This window comes from Phoxinus phoxinus, assembly GCF_949152265.1.
Source record: "Phoxinus phoxinus genome assembly, chromosome: 5".
In the NCBI taxonomy this organism is placed as follows: domain Eukaryota; kingdom Metazoa; phylum Chordata; class Actinopteri; order Cypriniformes; family Leuciscidae; genus Phoxinus; species Phoxinus phoxinus.
In genome coordinates this window covers 42,294,142-42,312,554 of record NC_136880.1, presented here as the reverse complement: position 1 = coordinate 42,312,554, position 18,413 = coordinate 42,294,142, and the positions used below count along the sequence as shown (strand labels likewise).

At 38.6% G+C, this 18,413-nt stretch overlaps 1 protein-coding gene across 2 annotated transcripts in view; it reads left to right on the top strand.

Annotated features, from left to right (window-relative positions):
* The window catches only part of arhgap45a (Rho GTPase activating protein 45a), a 43,209-nt gene that overhangs the window by 17,920 nt on the left and 6,876 nt on the right, over positions 1-18,413 (top strand). For both annotated transcript variants that reach the window (XM_079612904.1, XM_079612905.1), the window contains exons 6-17: positions 2,768-2,843; positions 3,818-3,949; positions 4,286-4,347; positions 4,842-4,952; positions 5,735-5,815; positions 5,887-6,051; positions 7,334-7,471; positions 10,520-10,710; positions 12,368-12,465; positions 12,697-12,798; positions 15,174-15,272; positions 16,356-16,519. In XM_079612904.1, the coding sequence (XP_079469030.1) occupies positions 2,768-2,843; positions 3,818-3,949; positions 4,286-4,347; positions 4,842-4,952; positions 5,735-5,815; positions 5,887-6,051; positions 7,334-7,471; positions 10,520-10,710; positions 12,368-12,465; positions 12,697-12,798; positions 15,174-15,272; positions 16,356-16,519 (1,419 nt within the window). The remainder of the gene's footprint in view (positions 1-2,767; positions 2,844-3,817; positions 3,950-4,285; positions 4,348-4,841; positions 4,953-5,734; positions 5,816-5,886; positions 6,052-7,333; positions 7,472-10,519; positions 10,711-12,367; positions 12,466-12,696; positions 12,799-15,173; positions 15,273-16,355; positions 16,520-18,413) is intronic.

Sequence of the window (18,413 nt, the reverse complement as noted above, 5' to 3'; positions counted from 1 at the left end):
AAACTGCGGTAAAGAGCTCTGCTCGCTAGCCTTATGAGAAACGGAAGCGAGCAAAAAGACTACATCGACCAAATGTAAACAGCCCCCTTTCCGTTAGCGCATTTATATTAACAAGCACTCAGTCCTTCAACAATGGGATTTTACAAAATGACGAATAAAACACGACAGAAACTGTATTTCGCAACACTTTTTGTTTCTGGAACATCAACTAACATCACTAATCACTCGGTGAGTTGCACAGTTTTGTAAACGAACATTATTGGCTGTTTTAATGACATTTTCGGACATGCCCATTGACTCCAATGTTAAATGGGTCCATGGCCAATTCTTTTATAGTCAAAAACTCGAGAGAGGAACCATTGTCAAAAAAAATTGGTCCACCACTCTTGTTCACCAAAACAAACTACAATATAGACTCAAGGTGTTAAATACCGGAATTATCCTTTAATAATGATAACAAGACTGTTTATCATGGTCATTTGTACAGAGGCTGAATGAGAGAGATCGACTGCAGCGCGCGCGATTACCTGCATCTGTCTTTGAAGGTCAAGTCATAACCTATATATTTGTGAAAAGGTTGCCGTGTCCAAGGAAAGCGAAACATTTAGAAATATTAGAATAGACCGGTAAGCAAGTTCACCAAGCTCCCGATCTCACTCCACAACACTGAATACATTGAGTTCTTCCTCGGTGTCGCTTCTGAACAACTCCGCTAACTAGAGCGCCCTCTCGTGGCTGTAGACGGTACTGTTTTCTCTTGGTTCATCTCAATCAGTATGAATTAATTTTTATATATAAGTCGCACCTGACTATAAGTCGCAGGACCAGCCAAACTATAAAAAAAATGTGCGATTTATAGTCCGGAAAATACGGTATATCTGTTTAGCAAAAACACATTTATGTGACCAGGTGTAAATATAATCGTTTTGATAAATCAGATATCTATAGCCGATCTGAGAAAACGCATGAAGTGGCCAGGTGTAAACAGGCGCTACAAGTTTGTGAATCCGTGTTCAAGTGAATCATTACAAATGAACCGATTCACTAGAATGAATATGATTTACGGTGTTGCATACGATGGCGAGAGCATATTAGGAGAGTGTGTTTGATTACCGCCTGAAGCAATATCAGTCTCTGAAAGGTGCAGTAATACTGCAACGAAGAGCCAAATCTACCCAAAAGCCCTCGGAAAAGGAAGTGACGAGACGTCTACAGTCTCACCACATGTATCTGATGCTGACCTCGGCCTTAAAACCACAACCTATTTAATTTCATAATGCATATTATTTTTCACTCACTTTTAAGGTGCACTGTGTAAAATTGAGAAGGATCTGTTGACAGAAATGCAGTATCATATACATAACTATGTTTTCAATAGGGCTGGGTATCGATTCAAATTTCAAGAATCGATTCGATTCCGATTCTCAAGATCTTGAATCGATTATCATTATTCGATTCGATCTGATCCGATCTTATATTTTTAAAATCAAAAGTTAACTGTTCATGAACAATCAAGTGTTTGTATTAAATAACATTCACAAACATACATTAATGTTGTAAAAATGTATTGTTCACTCAATGTGTTGATGTTAGATAAGGCATTAATGTTAATGAATGGTAGCCTATCTTAATGTAGTGTTACCAACTAAACAGGAGATAAAACGTGTTTTATTTGACTTGACTGTCCTTTTATTTAATCCAAAACTGCGTTCATATTTAAAAGGCCTTTTAAACTAGATACAACCGCACACGATACCACTTTACGGGCCGTTCACATATCGCGTTTTATGCGCGTGCAAATTCAGTGAGAAGCACTTCAATGCATCTCAACAGGTCATGTGACAAAAACCAGCGGCCTTTCCGTAACAACATGGAAAGCTCGGCCGAACAGCTGATCTTAGCTGTACAGGGCGGCTTTTTATTTCTCATCTCAATGAATATATCTAGTAGTAAAGCTAATGCAAGGGCTAGAAATCAATTAATTATTTGATGATACTTCCTCGTCATCATGGAGAGTTTGCACCGCTTTCTCCTCTCCACAAGCGCGTGCTTTCCCGTTGCGTCTGCCGTTGCTATGCAACCATGAACAGAGGCGCGCCTGGAAAACTAATTTGCACGCGCAAAAAACGCGAACGGCTCTTTCCTCCTTTCTTGTCAACAATTGGATTCAGAGAAACCGCATTAGCAGCGCTGCTGGTCGCCATGTCTCAGTGTGTTTATGAGGAAAATGTAGGCCTGTTATTAAATCGATCCTCTGAGTTACGGGTCGATCTTTAGAAATTAATATGAAAATCGATTCAGAATTGGTGAATCGATTTTTTCAACACAGCCCTAGTTTTCAATGGTGTGTGAAGACCTTACATAATGAAGCTTTTATTACTTTAGAATGAGCATTTCTATCTACACATACCATTTCTACGGTGGCCCTGAACGGACAAACGCGTTTCGTCACTGTGTTGTTCTTCATGCGATGAAGCTTTAGCTAAGAATAAAATACTTACACAATGATAAACAAGTAACAATAATATTCCCAATAACATATTGTTTTACTGCATAATTAAGTAAACATAATTTCTTACTTTATCTTTGTAAAGAAACCTCACTGGCTACTCTCTGCGGTCTCAGACGACGACCTCACTTCCTGTCGGCCACCGTAACTTCTGTTGGGTGCAATTCGCAACCTCACCACTAGATGCCGCTAAAATGTACACACTGCACCTTTAAAATGTGTTAAGTTGCTGTGCGTTTGTCCTGTGAATGTGTGCAGTCTATGGAGGACCTGTACAGAATGTCATCAGGTCAGGGTTCGGAAGGAGGAGGAAAATACAGCCACCAGGACTGCAGTGAGTCAATCACTCTTTTTATTCTCTTTAGTCATGAACAGAATGGCATATCAACTTCGATTTTTGAAAGTGCACCATATGCAATTTTTCTGTATGCTTAGATGACATTTGCTAGAATGTGCTGTACAGATCCCACAATGCATTGCACACGACTTGACCTTCAGTTTCTAGTGTGATGGGTGATTGAATTTTTAATTGAGACATTTTAACTCCTTCACTTATTATTTGATAAGACTGTAAAAATGTAAACATTCAATTTTTTTTAAGTGTAAAATAACTATTTCTGCGAAGATAACTGGATATTACTCACATGTAACATGAGGTCATTGACAACAATGTAGTGTTTGAAATATGAATTGTTACATGATATGAATTTTTTCCATATTCATCTTTCTTTAGTGTGTAATGTTGCTGAGTTCTTCTCTATATCAGAGTCAGTGTTTCTGAACTCCTGAAACGCCTCCATTGTAGTCTTGAGTTTCTTCCGGGAACGAACACGTCACAATATTCCTCATTATAATAATCAATATGCAGAATAAAGGGGCGGGGCCTGGTTGAGTTAGTTAGTAGTGTGTTAAACTGGCGGTTATGGAAAGGGGCGGGACATTTCCCAAACACACTCGAAGCGCAATCACAACACACTGATCCAGCCGACCAATCAGAGCACAGTGTGCTTTTCAGGAGGAGGGGCTTCATAGAGACAGGAAATAAACAGCGTTACTGACAGACTGGGAAGAGAGGAGCTGCAGTAATGGAGAATATGAGGAAAATAATCAACTTATAAGCAGGAAAACATGTTCTAGTAGAGCCCAAAATCAACATCAATTCTAAAAGTGCATAATATGGCCTTTTTAAAATATAATAGGCAGTACAGAGTATCATCACTCTCGTTTTCCATTCTGAACACAGCTATTTTTCATTTAAAATGTAAGTGTTATTTGTTCATGTCTGATGTTTAGCGTGTGTGTCAGCAGTGAGCGCACAGGAAGTGGATATTCTCCTGCAGCGCAGTGAAGGCGGCGTGGACTCGGCTCTGACTTATGCCAAATATATTGCCAAGTACATGAAGGACATCATCAGCTACGTAGACAAGAGAATCGCTCTCGGTAATGCCACACTGATTATGGCATTGACCTGTGTGGGGAAGCATGCGCTTTTACTGTCATAAGCATTTCAACTGACATTTGATTTAATGGCTTCCAATAATAACTTGAACAGCCCATCTAGACAGACCTCTGATTATACAACCCCATTTCCAGAAACGTTGGGACTTTATGAAAAATGCAATAAAATTAGCAATTAACTCTTGAATAATTAAGAATCAACAAATCACAGATTCTTGATTTTATTGCATTTTGCAAAATGTCACAACTATTCTGGAAATGAGGTTGTAAACGCATTTAAAAACTGTCCAGTTGAACATTTATGTTTTTCTGCCGCAGAGAACGAGTTTTCTAAAGGTCTTCAGAGACTCTACCAGTCCTGCAGACAAAACATCACACAGGTACATCAGTTACACATTTGTAAAATATTACCCAAACACTGAAAAATGTAAAAGAATCTTGAAAAGACACCATAAAAATATGTTATGAAATGCATTTTCAGATCTTTATGTTATGTTTCTGGAGGTTAGCTTATGACGTTAGCAAAGTTTTTTCCTACAAAAAAAAAAAAGTTTACAATTTGTAAAATTAACATTTTTCATTCACTGTGTTTCAAGAGGTTACATCTTCCAGAAACCCACAGAAATGCCCAATGCCATGATTGGCAAAACATAATCGCACAATATCCATGTAATCACTATATATATATACACAGGTGAAACTGGAAAAATTGGAATATTCTGGGGGAAAAAACAAGTCCTGCGTTCAACAGATAATGAAAAATCAGTGTTTGAATCCCATTCATTTGAATGAATCATTATTTATTTAAACTCTCTCTCTCTCTCTCTCTCTCTCTCTCTCTCTCTCTCTCTCTCTCTCTCTCTCTCTCTCTCAGGAACACATGCCGTTGTTGTCTATCTTCTCTCTGGCTCTCGAGCAGGACTCAGAGCAGAGCTGCGGTTTACAGCAAACCACAAACAACGTTTACACACACTCGTTTCTGCAGGTAACACACCTGCCCCGGCAACACACATTACAGCAAGATGATGTTTGTGGTGAAACGGAGGAATTTCTGGATCACATTTCAGTGCTAAATCAAAAAAGAACAATAATTATAAATCTGTTTTAAAATATTGTACAGTAAATACAGTAAATATTGTATTTACATTTATAATATATTATATTTAAATAAAAAAATGTAAAGCCTATTTTTTAGATCATTAGTATTTTTTGTGTGTGTGTACATTATTTCCCAAATTACATTTTAATTTCTCATTTCTAATTAGTTTTTGAGTTTTGCGTTTATTATATATTTTATTTAAATAAAAAAAATTAAAGCCTATTTTTTGGATCATTAGGAATTTCTTTGTGTGCATTATTTCCCAAATTACATTTTAATTTCTCTTTTCTAGTTAGTTTCTTTTGAGTTTTGCATTTAATTTTTATTTATTTAAATAAAATATATAATAAAGCCTATTTTTTGGATCATTAGGATTTTTTTTGTGTGTGCATTATTTCCCAAATTACATTTTAATTTTTCATTTCTAATTAGTTTCTTTTGAGTTTTGCGTTTATTATATATTTTATTTAAATAAAAAAAATGAAAGCCTATTTTTTTTTAGATCATTAGGACATTTTTTTATGTGTGCATTATTTCCCAAATTATATTTTAATTTCTCATTAGCTTCTTTTGAGTTTTGCTTGATGTAAATGTGTTCTTGGCAGGTTTTGTGAGATTTACCTAAGTAGGTCTAATAAAAAATAATAATATTTCTCTCTCTCGTTCAGCCCATGACACAGCGCAGACAGGAACATGAGAAGAAGCGCAGAGACATTAAAGAGCAGTGGCAGAGAGCCAAGAGGAAACTGGTATAGATGCAGTCCACCCTTAACTAACTATATAACTCAAAAATATACAAGTTAATTATTTGTGTCATTAGGCCGAAGCCGATAGTAACCTCCGCAAGGCACGTCACTTGTACATGGGCCGCTGTGAGGAGTACGAGAGAGCTCGGACGGTAGCCAATAAGGTTGAAGAGGAACAAAGTGGAACCACTAAAGCTTTGGACAAGAAGAGACGACTCGAAGAGGAAGCGCGCAACAAGGTCAGCGAGCTCAAGCAGGAAACATGAGATAATGTCACACATTTTGTTTTTTTACTGTGCTTTTGCGGTCACTTGCAAGAAACCAGATTCATGTTAAATAGATTCATATTAGACTCCTACATTTTTTTTATTATTCAATTTTTTTTCTCTGCAATCTTGTAACATTTCTTGCACAAAATCAAATGAAGCCAATATAGAAGTCTATTTTGGGATCATGGGATTTCATATTTTTTTCATATAAACAAAGTGACATTTTGTTGTATAGTATTGATACATTATTGTAGTACACATTTTTTAATATTGGTCAAAAGTTATTGCTAATTTATTTCAGTAATTCAACTTAAAATGTGAAACTAATATATTATATAGACTCATTACATGCAAAGTGAGATATTTCAAGCCTTTATTTGTTATAATTTTTATGATTACAGCTTATGATTATGAAAACCCCAAATTCAAAATTAGAATATTGTGAAAAGGTTTTCATAAGCTGTAAGCCATAATCATCAAAATTATAACAAATAAAGGCTTGAAATATCTCACTTTGCATGTAATGAGTCTATATAATATATTAGTTTCACCTTTTAAGTTGAATTACTGAAATAAATGAACTTTTGGACCATATTCTAATTTTTCCAGTTTCACCTGTATATTTATTTATTTATTTATCACCTGTATATGTGGATTGCCTTTAATTTATGTTTTAACTTATTTATTTAAAATGAAAAAAAAAATATATATATATTCCAGTAATTAGAATCACTGTTAAAAAAAACACCAGACTAATGAGATCTATAAAAAGTGCTTCAGTAAGCATTACAGTAATGAAAGTTTGGGATGTTATTGTCATGAAAATGTCACAATGCAATGAATGTTCTTCTGTAAGCAAAATATCATTGCTTACTTGTTTTACTTGTGAATTTTCATAATATTCACCCAAAAATGTTAGTACAAAAAGTAAAAAATAAAACAATTGCAACATTTGTGCCTGATTTACAAAACAATCAAGTCGACAATCAATTTGTTTTCACTATATATCCCATTTATGACAAACGTGTGTGTGTGTGTGTGTGTGTGTGTGTGTGTGTGTGTGTGTGTGTGTGTGTGTGTGTGTGTGTGTGTGTGTGTGTGTGTGTGTGTGTGTGTGTGTGTGTGTGTGTGTGTGTGTGTGTGTGTGTGTGTGTGTGTGTGTGTGTGTGTGTGTGTGTGTGTGTGTGTGTGTGTGTGTGTGTGTGTGTGTGTGTGTGTGTGTGTGTGTGTGTGTGTGTGTGTGTGTCCACAGGCGGAGGAGGCCGAGGCGACGTATCGCACCTGTATCGCGGACGCCACGACTCAACAGCAGGAGCTGGAGGACATGAAGGTGAACGTGCTCAAACAGATCCAAGAGCTCATCAGACAGACGGATCAGATCCTGCGAGCGGTGAGAGATTTTTTTAATGACTAATGCAAAAAATATAGAGATTTTATGGTAGTGCAATTTTATAAAAAAAATTAAAAATAAACTTTAGATTTTATGGTAATGCAAAAAAAAAAACTCCATTCCCATTCCCAAAAAGTGACATTGTTCCCAAAAACAGTATGCCAGTGCTATCACAGACAAAGTATACTTCGCGCACTGTCCACATGATGTAATTTTCATTATCGGGAGTTAAGGCCCTTTCACACTGGACGTGATTTTGACGCACAAATAATTCGTGCAATGGTTTTATTTTCTGATCAGCTGTTTGTGTAATGAGTGCTTCCACACCGAACGCGAATGTGCTGTGGCGAAAAAAAATGTTTTTTTTTACTTTTGCAGCGACAGAAAAGGCTTCAGCCAATCACATACAGTGGATTGTTTATTTGATTGCATGTAAACTTAACCCCTGACGATTTTAAGAGGACAGCTCACCTTAGCACACTGCCAGACGCTGCTCCGGACCGATTGGTTCCCTGAAGTTAGTGGTTAGTCTCGTCAGATGCGGTGCCTCTGTCTGAAGGAGCTCCTCAAATTGAATCCCTTCGCAGGGAACTTGATTGACAGGTGATCTGACCAATCATAGTTCGCCATCCGCCATTTTGTCCGACAAAGCAGTCAGGAGAGTTAGTAGATTAACACTGGAGGATTTGAACTTGAGAAGCGGAGTGTACTGACGTCTTTCCGCGGTTAAAACAACATTCCTTCTGATGTTCATTCATGTTTATTTGATGCTATAAATGAACTAGAAGGAAGAGATGATCGGTTCATGAACAGCTTTAACTGAGGCGACACAGCGATCTGTCACACACATTAAAGAGCCACAAAACGCTATTTATTGTTTAAATTTCTTTTAAAAAATGACCAAATTTGAAAGGTGAGACTTTATTTAATATGTTTAATATCAATAGTAACTAAAAAGTAACCTGGTCTGTCCTGTCTCAGTGTGTTGTCAGTGTCCTCTCTGCTCCGCGATGTGTTTTTCACTGCGTGAGAACATGGTGTGTGTGAGAGTGGCGTAGCTTGTCGGGCATAGCGACAGTAACTAAGGGGGGGCGGGTCTTTGCGAACGGTCAATTGTAAGTTAACAGACATCCGAAAGTAAGTGCGGAACCGCGGAACCGGCCATGATAAAGTTTTAGCTCCTGTACAAGATTACCATACTCCCCTTCAGACTCTCTGTTCTTTAAGATCGGGTGCTCCCAAAACCTTCTTTTCTGTCTTTTAAAGAAAATGAAAAGCTCGTCTTCACTGGATGATGATGATGAAGTATCCATGTTTTCTCAGCTGTCGGCGCCAAAGTTTTGGGATGTTGAAGCTCTGAACGTCGCAAATTCGCGTCGCGGCTGATGTGAATGGTTTTGACGCGAACTCAGTTTTCCGTTTCGCTTATTCGTTGCGCGTCCGGTGTGAAAGGGCCTTTAGGCCCATTGCGATAATTACTATATTGACTTATCACACGATATATAGACATGACCATGATACGTTTTGGTGATGCGATATATTCCACATTGTGTTTACATCCGTCTTTGTTGACAAAAAAAATGTATTTCGTATACCCAGGCCTTTAAAGGGGTTGCTAGGTTTACGCAGGATAGTGAGTAATATTAGCCTAACATGCATACATAGATGCATACTATGAAAATCAAACAGAAAAGTAGTACCCCATTTGGTTGTATAATATTTTAAATATACTGTGTTTGGGACACACAAATCCTAATCCTGCCTACTTTTTAGACATCAGGTGTGTGTAAAGGGATGATGGGTGGTTTTCGTTTTAATATGTATGTTTTTTTTTTCATCTGTGGGGGGGTCACCTGTGACACCGTGTGCTAACCAGACGCGATGCGATAAGATCCAGCGACAAATCATTTCTGTCCACACTAGACGCCACTGTGAGATGCGTACAAATCAATCAAAACCCACAGCTAATCAGAACAGCGTGTGGGCGGGCTCTCGCGGCGAGTGCACAGCCAATCAGAACAGCGTGTGGGCGGGCTCTCGCGGCGAGTGCACAGCCAATCAGAACAGCGTGTGGGCGGGCTCTCGCGGCAAGTGCACAGCCAATCAGAACAGTGTGTGGGCAGGCTCTCGCGGCGAGTGCACAGCTAATCAGAACAGCGTGTGGGCGGGCTCTCGCGGCAACTGCACAGCCAATCAGAACAGCGTGTGGGCGGGCTCTCGCGGCAAGTGCACAGCCAATCAGAACAGTGTGTGGGCAGGCTCTCGCGGCGAGTGCACAGCTAATCAGAACAGCGTGTGGGCGGGCTCTCGCGGCAACTGCACAGCCAATCAGAACAGCGTGTGGGCGGGCTCTCGCGGCGAGTGCACGGCACCAGAGAGTATCGTGACGGCAATCTCAAGTTACTAAAACAATCTTTGTCAAATAATACACTTGTTTGTTCACAGTTTGAACGTTCTTGTTTCCATTTGTTTAATTTCAAGATCTGAGGTGAATTCTCCAGTGTTGCTTTTACAGCTACAAAGCTGGAGCACTAAATGATATTCAAAGTCACATGACACGCTTTTAACAGTAAATAAAGCACATAAACAGAGCCTGAGATTATCAGTGCCACACTTTGTGTTTGTTGTTGCAGCGCGACGTCACAGAAAAATAGAAACCGTTTCTAAAATAGAGTCGTCGCGTGTCGCCGTCGCGGATGGTTAGGCCAAAAACTCTGATTAACATGGAAAAGACACATTTTACATCGCGCGTCGCGTGTATTTAGGACACGGTGTGAGTATAAAGGCGTATTGTGTGTTTAACTTTTAATTGTCTGACGAAGAGCCTACGTGCTCGAAACGTTACCATCTGTGTGTGAGTCTACCATAAATTTTTTCACATTTTTTGAGCCACGGTGTGCCGATTCACCCCCCCCCCAATTAATTTCCTTGTTGAGCACCCTGATTTGACTAGTTTTCATTTTAAAGCTTGATTCTAAGTGGTCAGAAGTATTTTGTGTTTTTCCTCAGGTTTTGTGTGTTTAATGCGTCCTCTTCCTCTCTGTCCAGTGCACCATCTCGTACTATCAGACGATGCATGTTCAGACGGCAGTGCTGCCGGTGCACTTCCAGACGCTCTGTGAGAGCTGTAAGCTGTATGATCCGGGTCAACAGTACGCTTCGTACGTTAAAAACCTGCAGCTCCGCACAGACCTGCCCATACAGTACCAGTTCGAGCCGTACTCTGCGTCCAGCCACCAGTAAGAGCAATTCCTGTTCAAACACACCATTGATTATGTTCACAGTGGGACGCTCTAATCATTTTTTTGGAAAAGTAGGCTGTCACATGACCTCACTGTATTGCATTTTTTATTTACAGTTGATGCATGATTAATCAAAACAAAACTGTGATATGGCTTTGTATGATTATCAAATCACATATCCTGCAATTTAATGAAATAAATGGTAACACTACAATAAGGTCTCATTTGTTAACAGTAGTTAATGTATTAATAACATGAACTAATAATGAGCAATACATTTCTTGCAGTATTTATTAATCTCTGTTAATGTTAGTTAATAAACACACAGCTGTTCATTGTTTGCTCATGTTAGTGCATTAACTAATGTTAACAAATACAACCTTTGATTTTAATAACGTATTAGTAAATGTTAATTAATATTAACTAAGATTAATAAATGCTGTATTGTTCATTCTTAGTTCATGTTAACTAAGGTAGTTAACTGATGTTAACTAATGAACCTTATTGTAAAGTACCAATTATTTTTTGGGAAAAGTAAGCAACGTGCATGTTTCAAACAGTTGTCACGTGACCTCTCTGCATTGCATTGCATTTTTAATTTACAGTTGATGTTTGGGCTGCATGATTAATCAAAATAAAACCGAAATTGTGATATAGCTTTGTACGATTATCAAATCACAAAGGCTGCAATTTAATTAAATAAATGTCATAGTGAAGTGCAGCAGTGTGTTCATTTACACACACGAGCAGCTCATGATTCAGTGCTTTCAGTCTCAGAGCTGCTAACAGTAAATGTGATGCACACAAACTTCATCTCTGCATCTGCTGTGAGTTTAACATGCATTTGGAAATGCAACTTGTGCCAAACCATCTTCCCAAGCTTGTAATGAGAAGCTCTTATAAACCGGCTGTTGTCAACAAAAATGAGAAGATTTTGCGGTTTTCCACTAAAATCAAGTTTTCATGGTTGATAATTGAAAATTAAATGAAGACATAAATAAAAAGTATTGTAAATTTACAGTTGTACTGTAAAATAAGGTTATCATTCTTTTTCTTAAATGCACAATTTATTGACTTAACTGTGAAATATTACAATAGTAATATTTCTTATTTTGCATATTTTTATTTAGTAATTATTTTTATTGGTAACACTTTACAATAAGGTCTCATTTGTTAACATTGTATGAACAAATGTATGAACAATATATTTTTACAGCATGTTAGTTTATTAAAATGTCAGTTCACAGTGCATTAACTAATGTTAACACGCAACTTTTGATCTTAAATATGTATTAGTAAATGCTGAGATTAACATTTATTAATCAATGCTGTAGAAGTATTGTTCTAACAATAATGAAGTGTTACTTTATTATTTATAGTCATATATTTATATGTAATCACAACGTTTTTGGCAAAACTGTGCAGCCATACAAACTTGATTTTTTTTTTTTAAATCAAGTTTTGCATTTTAGTCCATTTTTATCCGAAAAATTGCAATACGATTTTTTCCTCAAATCGTGCAGCTCTAGTTAATATTACTTCCGGTTCAATTGTGCATTGAGCACGAATGCTTGCAATGTTGCCGTAACATTCTGTATGTTATTAAGAATGTGTTACAATAAGGAAATTATGAAATAATTTTTATCCCAATCAGGCATGTTCGAACCCGGAACAACAGCTCTGAAGCTCCGCCCACCTCAGAGGAGGCGGGACTTGGAGAAGGGGCCGTGGTTAAACAAAGACGAGGTCAAGGTCAGTTTTACATACAATAAATGAACCGAAATCAGCTTTTAGGGGCCGTACACACAACATATCTTCTTACCATCTTAGCAGTGTAACAGAAGAGATTGCTGTCGTGTGATCACCCCTTCAGGCTGTTTTTATCATTGCAGTCACAATATTTATGGTATTTGATGTGAATTGTAATTTAAAATGAATACAGTGATTATGTTTACATATGTATATATATATATATATATGCAGGTAGAGACCATCATCAAGCTCATAAGTCCTGGCCGTCCACACTGAGTGACACTGACAGTGTTGGTCCGGGAAGTGGACTGGGTTCCCCGACCTCCAGCACAGGTAAGAAACAAAACCAGATCAGTCAGGTTTATTGTGTTATTGTTTTATTGACCTTTCAGCATTATTACAGATTCTTAAAGGGATACTTCAGGATTTAGCATTAAGCTTTGTATCAAGGCAAGGCAAGTTTATTTATATAGCACATTTCATACACAGTGGTAATTCAAAGTGCTTTACATAGAAGAAATTTAAATAATTACATAAATAATAAAAGAAATAAGAATAATTAAAACAGTTTGGAAAATAAAATACAGTGCAAACAGTCGGACGAACAGTGGCACAGTGCTCATTCAGTAAATGCAAAGCTAAGCAGTGGTAATTCAAAGTGCTTTACATAGAAGAAATTAAAATAATCAAAAGAAATAAGAATAATTAAAACCCTATCTGACATGGAAGTGATTGAGCAGGTTTGCGGTGCACTGGACCTACAATCCAGGGACGTCCTCTGCTGGGGTGGTGTCTTACACCAGTATTGCCCAATGGGGCCCCCACAGAGCACGTTTCACTTTTGCTGTTTTAAACAAACCTGTTTTGCAGTTTTATCAGTAGAAAACCTGTAGTATTTTTAAATTACCGTGCTTCCCTCCCTCATGTCCCCCTGAGACGAGAGATCTATGTATTTTTTGTCTGTAAAAAAATCATAATTTTGCGTCATCGGAGGCTTTTTTGGCCAGAGGCGAGAGACTACAGCCAGTAGAAGGCGCTAGTTCCGCATGTTTTCAGCCCGCCCATAGAGGGATCTCACTCACAGAATGTACAAATAGTGTCAGCCATCTTTTATTTGGAAGCTAAGCTAACAGGCTCTTGTTCTGTGGAGAAAGCTGAGTATAGCGGTTACCATCCTCTTTTTCCCGGCCATGTCCGGCCGTCGAGATCGTCCAAAATGTCCGGGATTCGGCTTTTGCTTTCTGCAGTCGCCATTCATTGTTTACACGCACACCTTTAGTTTCAATCTAACTGAATTCATTCCGATCGGTGAATCTGAATGTAGTGTTTACATGAACGCTAAACAAGTGATCGGTTGATGTGCGTTTTAACATTGCTAAGAAAATTCCCGCTCCTCCGTGAGAGATACGAGACCGGTGCGGCAGGCGTAATGATATGACGAAGCACCTGAAAATAGTCCCCAGCTCGGTAACTTCCAACATGACCGTTGGTGTAGTTTGTGTAGTTTTTAGGCGGCAAATTAGGTTTCCAAATAAATACGGTTCGGGATCAGCACCAAAGTAAATGTCATCTAAATCGCCTCTCACAAATGTCTCTATGCTACAAGGCACGCTCCCTGTGCAAGCAGGTCGTCACGTTGGTTTGTTGACGGCAAGTGCTTCGTCATATCATTACGCCTGCACCCATGGTACGGCCGCACAGTTCCTTGATTCTTACGCCGGAATGAGAGTAGTTCCTAGCCATATAGGCTTGGAAAATCGCAACTTTTCATTTTCCGTCGATCTTAGTACACGGTTTAACTACAGAAGAGTCAAGTTTTAAATAGGAACAATATTGAAACTCGTTGGTCATTTTGAAAGAAATGCTACTGGACTCATCAGAATCAATGATCTATGCTAAGCTATGCTAAAAGTGGTACCGTCAGACCCGGAGGTCGGCTGAATGGATTTGAAAACGGTAAAACTGTTTAACTCTGGGGGAGATGTAAAATGAGCCTATTTCCAAAAAAAGTGGAGTATCCCTTTAAGCTTTCTATCAGTAGAAACCTGGTAGTATTTTCGAATGACCGTGCTTCCCTCCCTCATGTCCCCCTGAGGCGAGAGATTTATGTATTGTGTGTCTGGGAAAAAACCTCAGATGACCCAAAAATCGTCATTTAGTGCCATCATCATCAGAGGCTTTTCTGTCCAGAGGCTCGAGACTACAGCCAGTAGTAGGAGCTCGTGCCGCATGTTTTCAACCCGCCCATAGGGCGTCTTTTCAGTTTCGAGTCAATTAGTAGCCTAGTTGTATCATTCCTTCCGATACTGGCCTCTGTAACCGGTAGGCGTGGCTTGGGAGGGGCCTCGTAGGGCAGCGAGGCAAGTGCATTCTGGGAGTTGTTGTCTTTCATCCACATGAGCCAAAAATACATTTTCTGACTTTTCTCAGTCTAGAAGTCACCAACTTCTCAAATAATTTCACATTTCTACTACATAAATGACCCAATTTAAATACACATTCATCTTTCCAGCGGTGAAATATCCCTTTAAGAACAATCTACACAAAAAATAGACAAACATTTAAAATATCCACAATCATTTAGGAGTCTACCGTACATATAAAGCAAATTGGTGACCTCTGATATCTCTGTTCAACACCTCGGCATGGTTTACACAGTAATAAAACTTTTTTATAATCAATAATATTGTATGTTGTTTTGGTCTCAGGTGACATCTCAAAACCTTCAAGGCCAGTTTCTGCAGCCACCTTGTCGTCCAATGAAGATTTAGAGGAGAGAGACGGCACCATGACCCCATTTGAACAAAGTGAGTGATAGGTTACAGTTTAAGGAAACTGTATAATGAAATATAAATAACTAGAGGAACTTTTTTTATTGCCACAGACTTGGGTGTCTTTGCAGATCTGACCACAATTAAAACAATCTCTTCTGAAATTCTAGAGTAAACACATGTGAAATTACTGGGGTCTTTTTCTAATGAGAAACACCCGAGAAGCAGGAGACCTGAGCCAAAGTCTCAATTTGCTCTCCGTTTAAGACAAGACACTACAAACAAAACCAGTTTGGTTCTATAACGTATGGAAAAAACGCATTATTATTATTTATTATTATATATATATATATTGGTCATAATTTGGTTTGGGGAACACTTATTCACTATTAGCTATGGCTTTTTCCTCAATAAACTCCTAATTTACTGCTGATTAATAGTTAATAAGGTAGTTGTTAAGTTTAGTTATTGGGTCGGATTAAGGGATGTAGAATATGTTCATGCAGAATAAGGCATTAATATGTGCTTTATAAGTACTAATAATCAGCCGATATGCTAGTAATATGCAAGCTAATAAGCAACTAGTTTATAGTGAGAAGTGGACCCCCAAACTTAAGTTTTTCTCCTGCACTGAGTTTGTATTTAACATTTTATTACTAAAAACATGTTGAATTTTATTTTTTCTTCTGGCTGTTGGCAGTAATTTCTGATTGATAAAAGGAGTGATAAAAAGAGAAATCCAAAAATCCCCTCCGTAAAAACCTTTAACTCTTATAATGTCTGTCAATCAATACAATGAAACTAAAACTTTGAACCTGGTTTTATCAAATGCTCAGATTTATGTCCTGGAAATGTATGCAAATTAGAGCAATTTTAGTTAGATAATGCCTCATTTGCTTATTTCAACAACATTCCAGAAATATCTAAGTTTATGTTCAAAGAAAAAGAAAGTGATATCTATTAGTTAGCATTGTACCCTATTCATCTGTAGTGTCCTGCCTTAAACTCATTGCTGACTAGGAGAAACAATACAGATATTCTTGTTTAGTCGATCTAGTTCAGTGTAGTATATAGTAATGATATATGATGAGTGTGTTCTGGATGTTTGTTGTGTTTTAGGTATAAATGGGATTGAACCGGAAAGCGTGGTGCCGACTGGACCTTTCAAAAATGTGGGATTGTCCAAAGCTGCAAAAACCCATCGGCTGCGCAAACTGCGCACGCCATCGAAGTGCAGGGAATGCGACAGCTACGTTTACTTCCAGGGTGCAGAATGTGAGGAGGTGAGACTGACCAATGCATTTATATTGTTGACGGTATCAGACAAAACTGTAGATCTATAATACCTGCATATCAACTGTAGAAAACACCATTATTGTGAGGTTACGTAGATCATTGATGTTGAACATCGTCACTTTTTTTATAGCACTTTATACAGCAGAGCTTGCCAATAAGGAAAGTCCGATGGTCAGGGTGAAAGACGCTTGGGACAGTTGACGGGAATTATCAATTCCCCGATCGGGCCAGTGTCATGGCCGAGCTCACATTGGGCTTGACTGGGCTGCAGCCCGTGGGCCCATACCAGTTTTTGTTCGTTTGTTTTGTTTGGTTAACTTGTATGCCAGATATCCAGAAAATATTAGTCGTATTTCCACTGTCTGGCCATGTACGAGCGAGGGCTATAATCAGTAGAGATGCACCGATTGATCGGCTGGTGATTGGCCGATTTTCGCGTGGTCGGCCATGACCGGCGATCGACCAGTCAGTCTGACATATGCTGATTTTATGCCGGTCAAATGCAGTCGGGCGCTGCATGAATTATTAACATCGCGCAAAGTCAGCATCACACGTGCACACCTCGTGAAATACGGCCGTTTCACATCGCAAGCGTGAGCAGCGCGTATTTTTTTGGGCGTACATGTCAAGCAGGAGCGCCGCATGAGCGTCAAGTGTGGGTTTTGGCGCCAAGTTAAGTCAAGTCACCTTTATTTATATAGCGCTTTTTACAATACAGATTGTATCAAAGCAGCTTCACAATGATAACATGAAAATAATAATACAAGTTTGTTTCTAGAAGAAAATTGCGTCATTGTCATCGTCCACCTGAAGTAAGGCAGATCAATAATATTGTTGAATATTAAAGGGGTCATGACATGGGTTTTTTTATTTTATTATTATGTTCCCTTAGGTGCAAATATAGTATTACTATAGTTTTTTTTACAAAAAACTTTTTAAATGTAGTGATTTATGACCCTTTCCCATCCTGTTTCTCATCCTCTTATTCAAACAGTCTGTTTTGGGGGTGTTTCCCCTTTAAGAGTTCAGTGTTAACGCCCACTGCTATGATTGGCTAACGTCAGTGCCTATGCATCAATTATTAACGCCCCCAGCCAGAACCTGTGCGGATTCGGCGCATTTAAAAAGTAGTTTAAAGTTTTAAATACATTACTTACAGTTTGCGTCGTCGTTGTTGAGCCCAGAATAGTCGGCACGGGTTTATCTTTGAGCAACAGTTTTCTGGCAAAGGCAGCATCATTTTGGGATTTGTTCTCAAAACAGTCATCCTTCAAATGGATTAACTAACGCTTAAACTAACACTGCCGTGACTGAGACGTCCGCAAAAAATAAAGTGCATCCATTTTCCCCTGAAAACTGGATCTTTCGCAGCGTATTCAAAGATGTTGTTTGTCCACAGCCAGGAACAGCACATCTGCGGCGTCGTAATTTCCCTGTACACAGACCCACTCGCTGTCCGTCGACTGAACACTTGTGAGGCGCGCAGCGCGCGGGCGCGACAATGATACGAAATGAGCGTAGTTGTCTTGCGCTTAAAGCGTAACTGTCTTGTGCCTGGAGGCGGTCTATATGCAAACGCTGGTACGTCACTTCGTACCGTGACGTCACTTCTTACCATGGATCCAGAACGAGCTGTATTTAGAGCTTGATTAAATAAATGATTCGTTTATAATGGGGAGGACGTCTTAAGCTATGAAACTTGCAGGACGTTTTAATGGTACAAAGACCTCTTATATACCAAAAGATCAAGGCAAATTTGGTTTCTCATGTCATGACCCCTTTAAATGTCCCCAACTAAGCAAGCCGAGTCTATTTTTGCTGCACTGCTCACGCTCAATTAAAGTGAAAGCACACACGTTTGATGGACAAAATAAATATGAT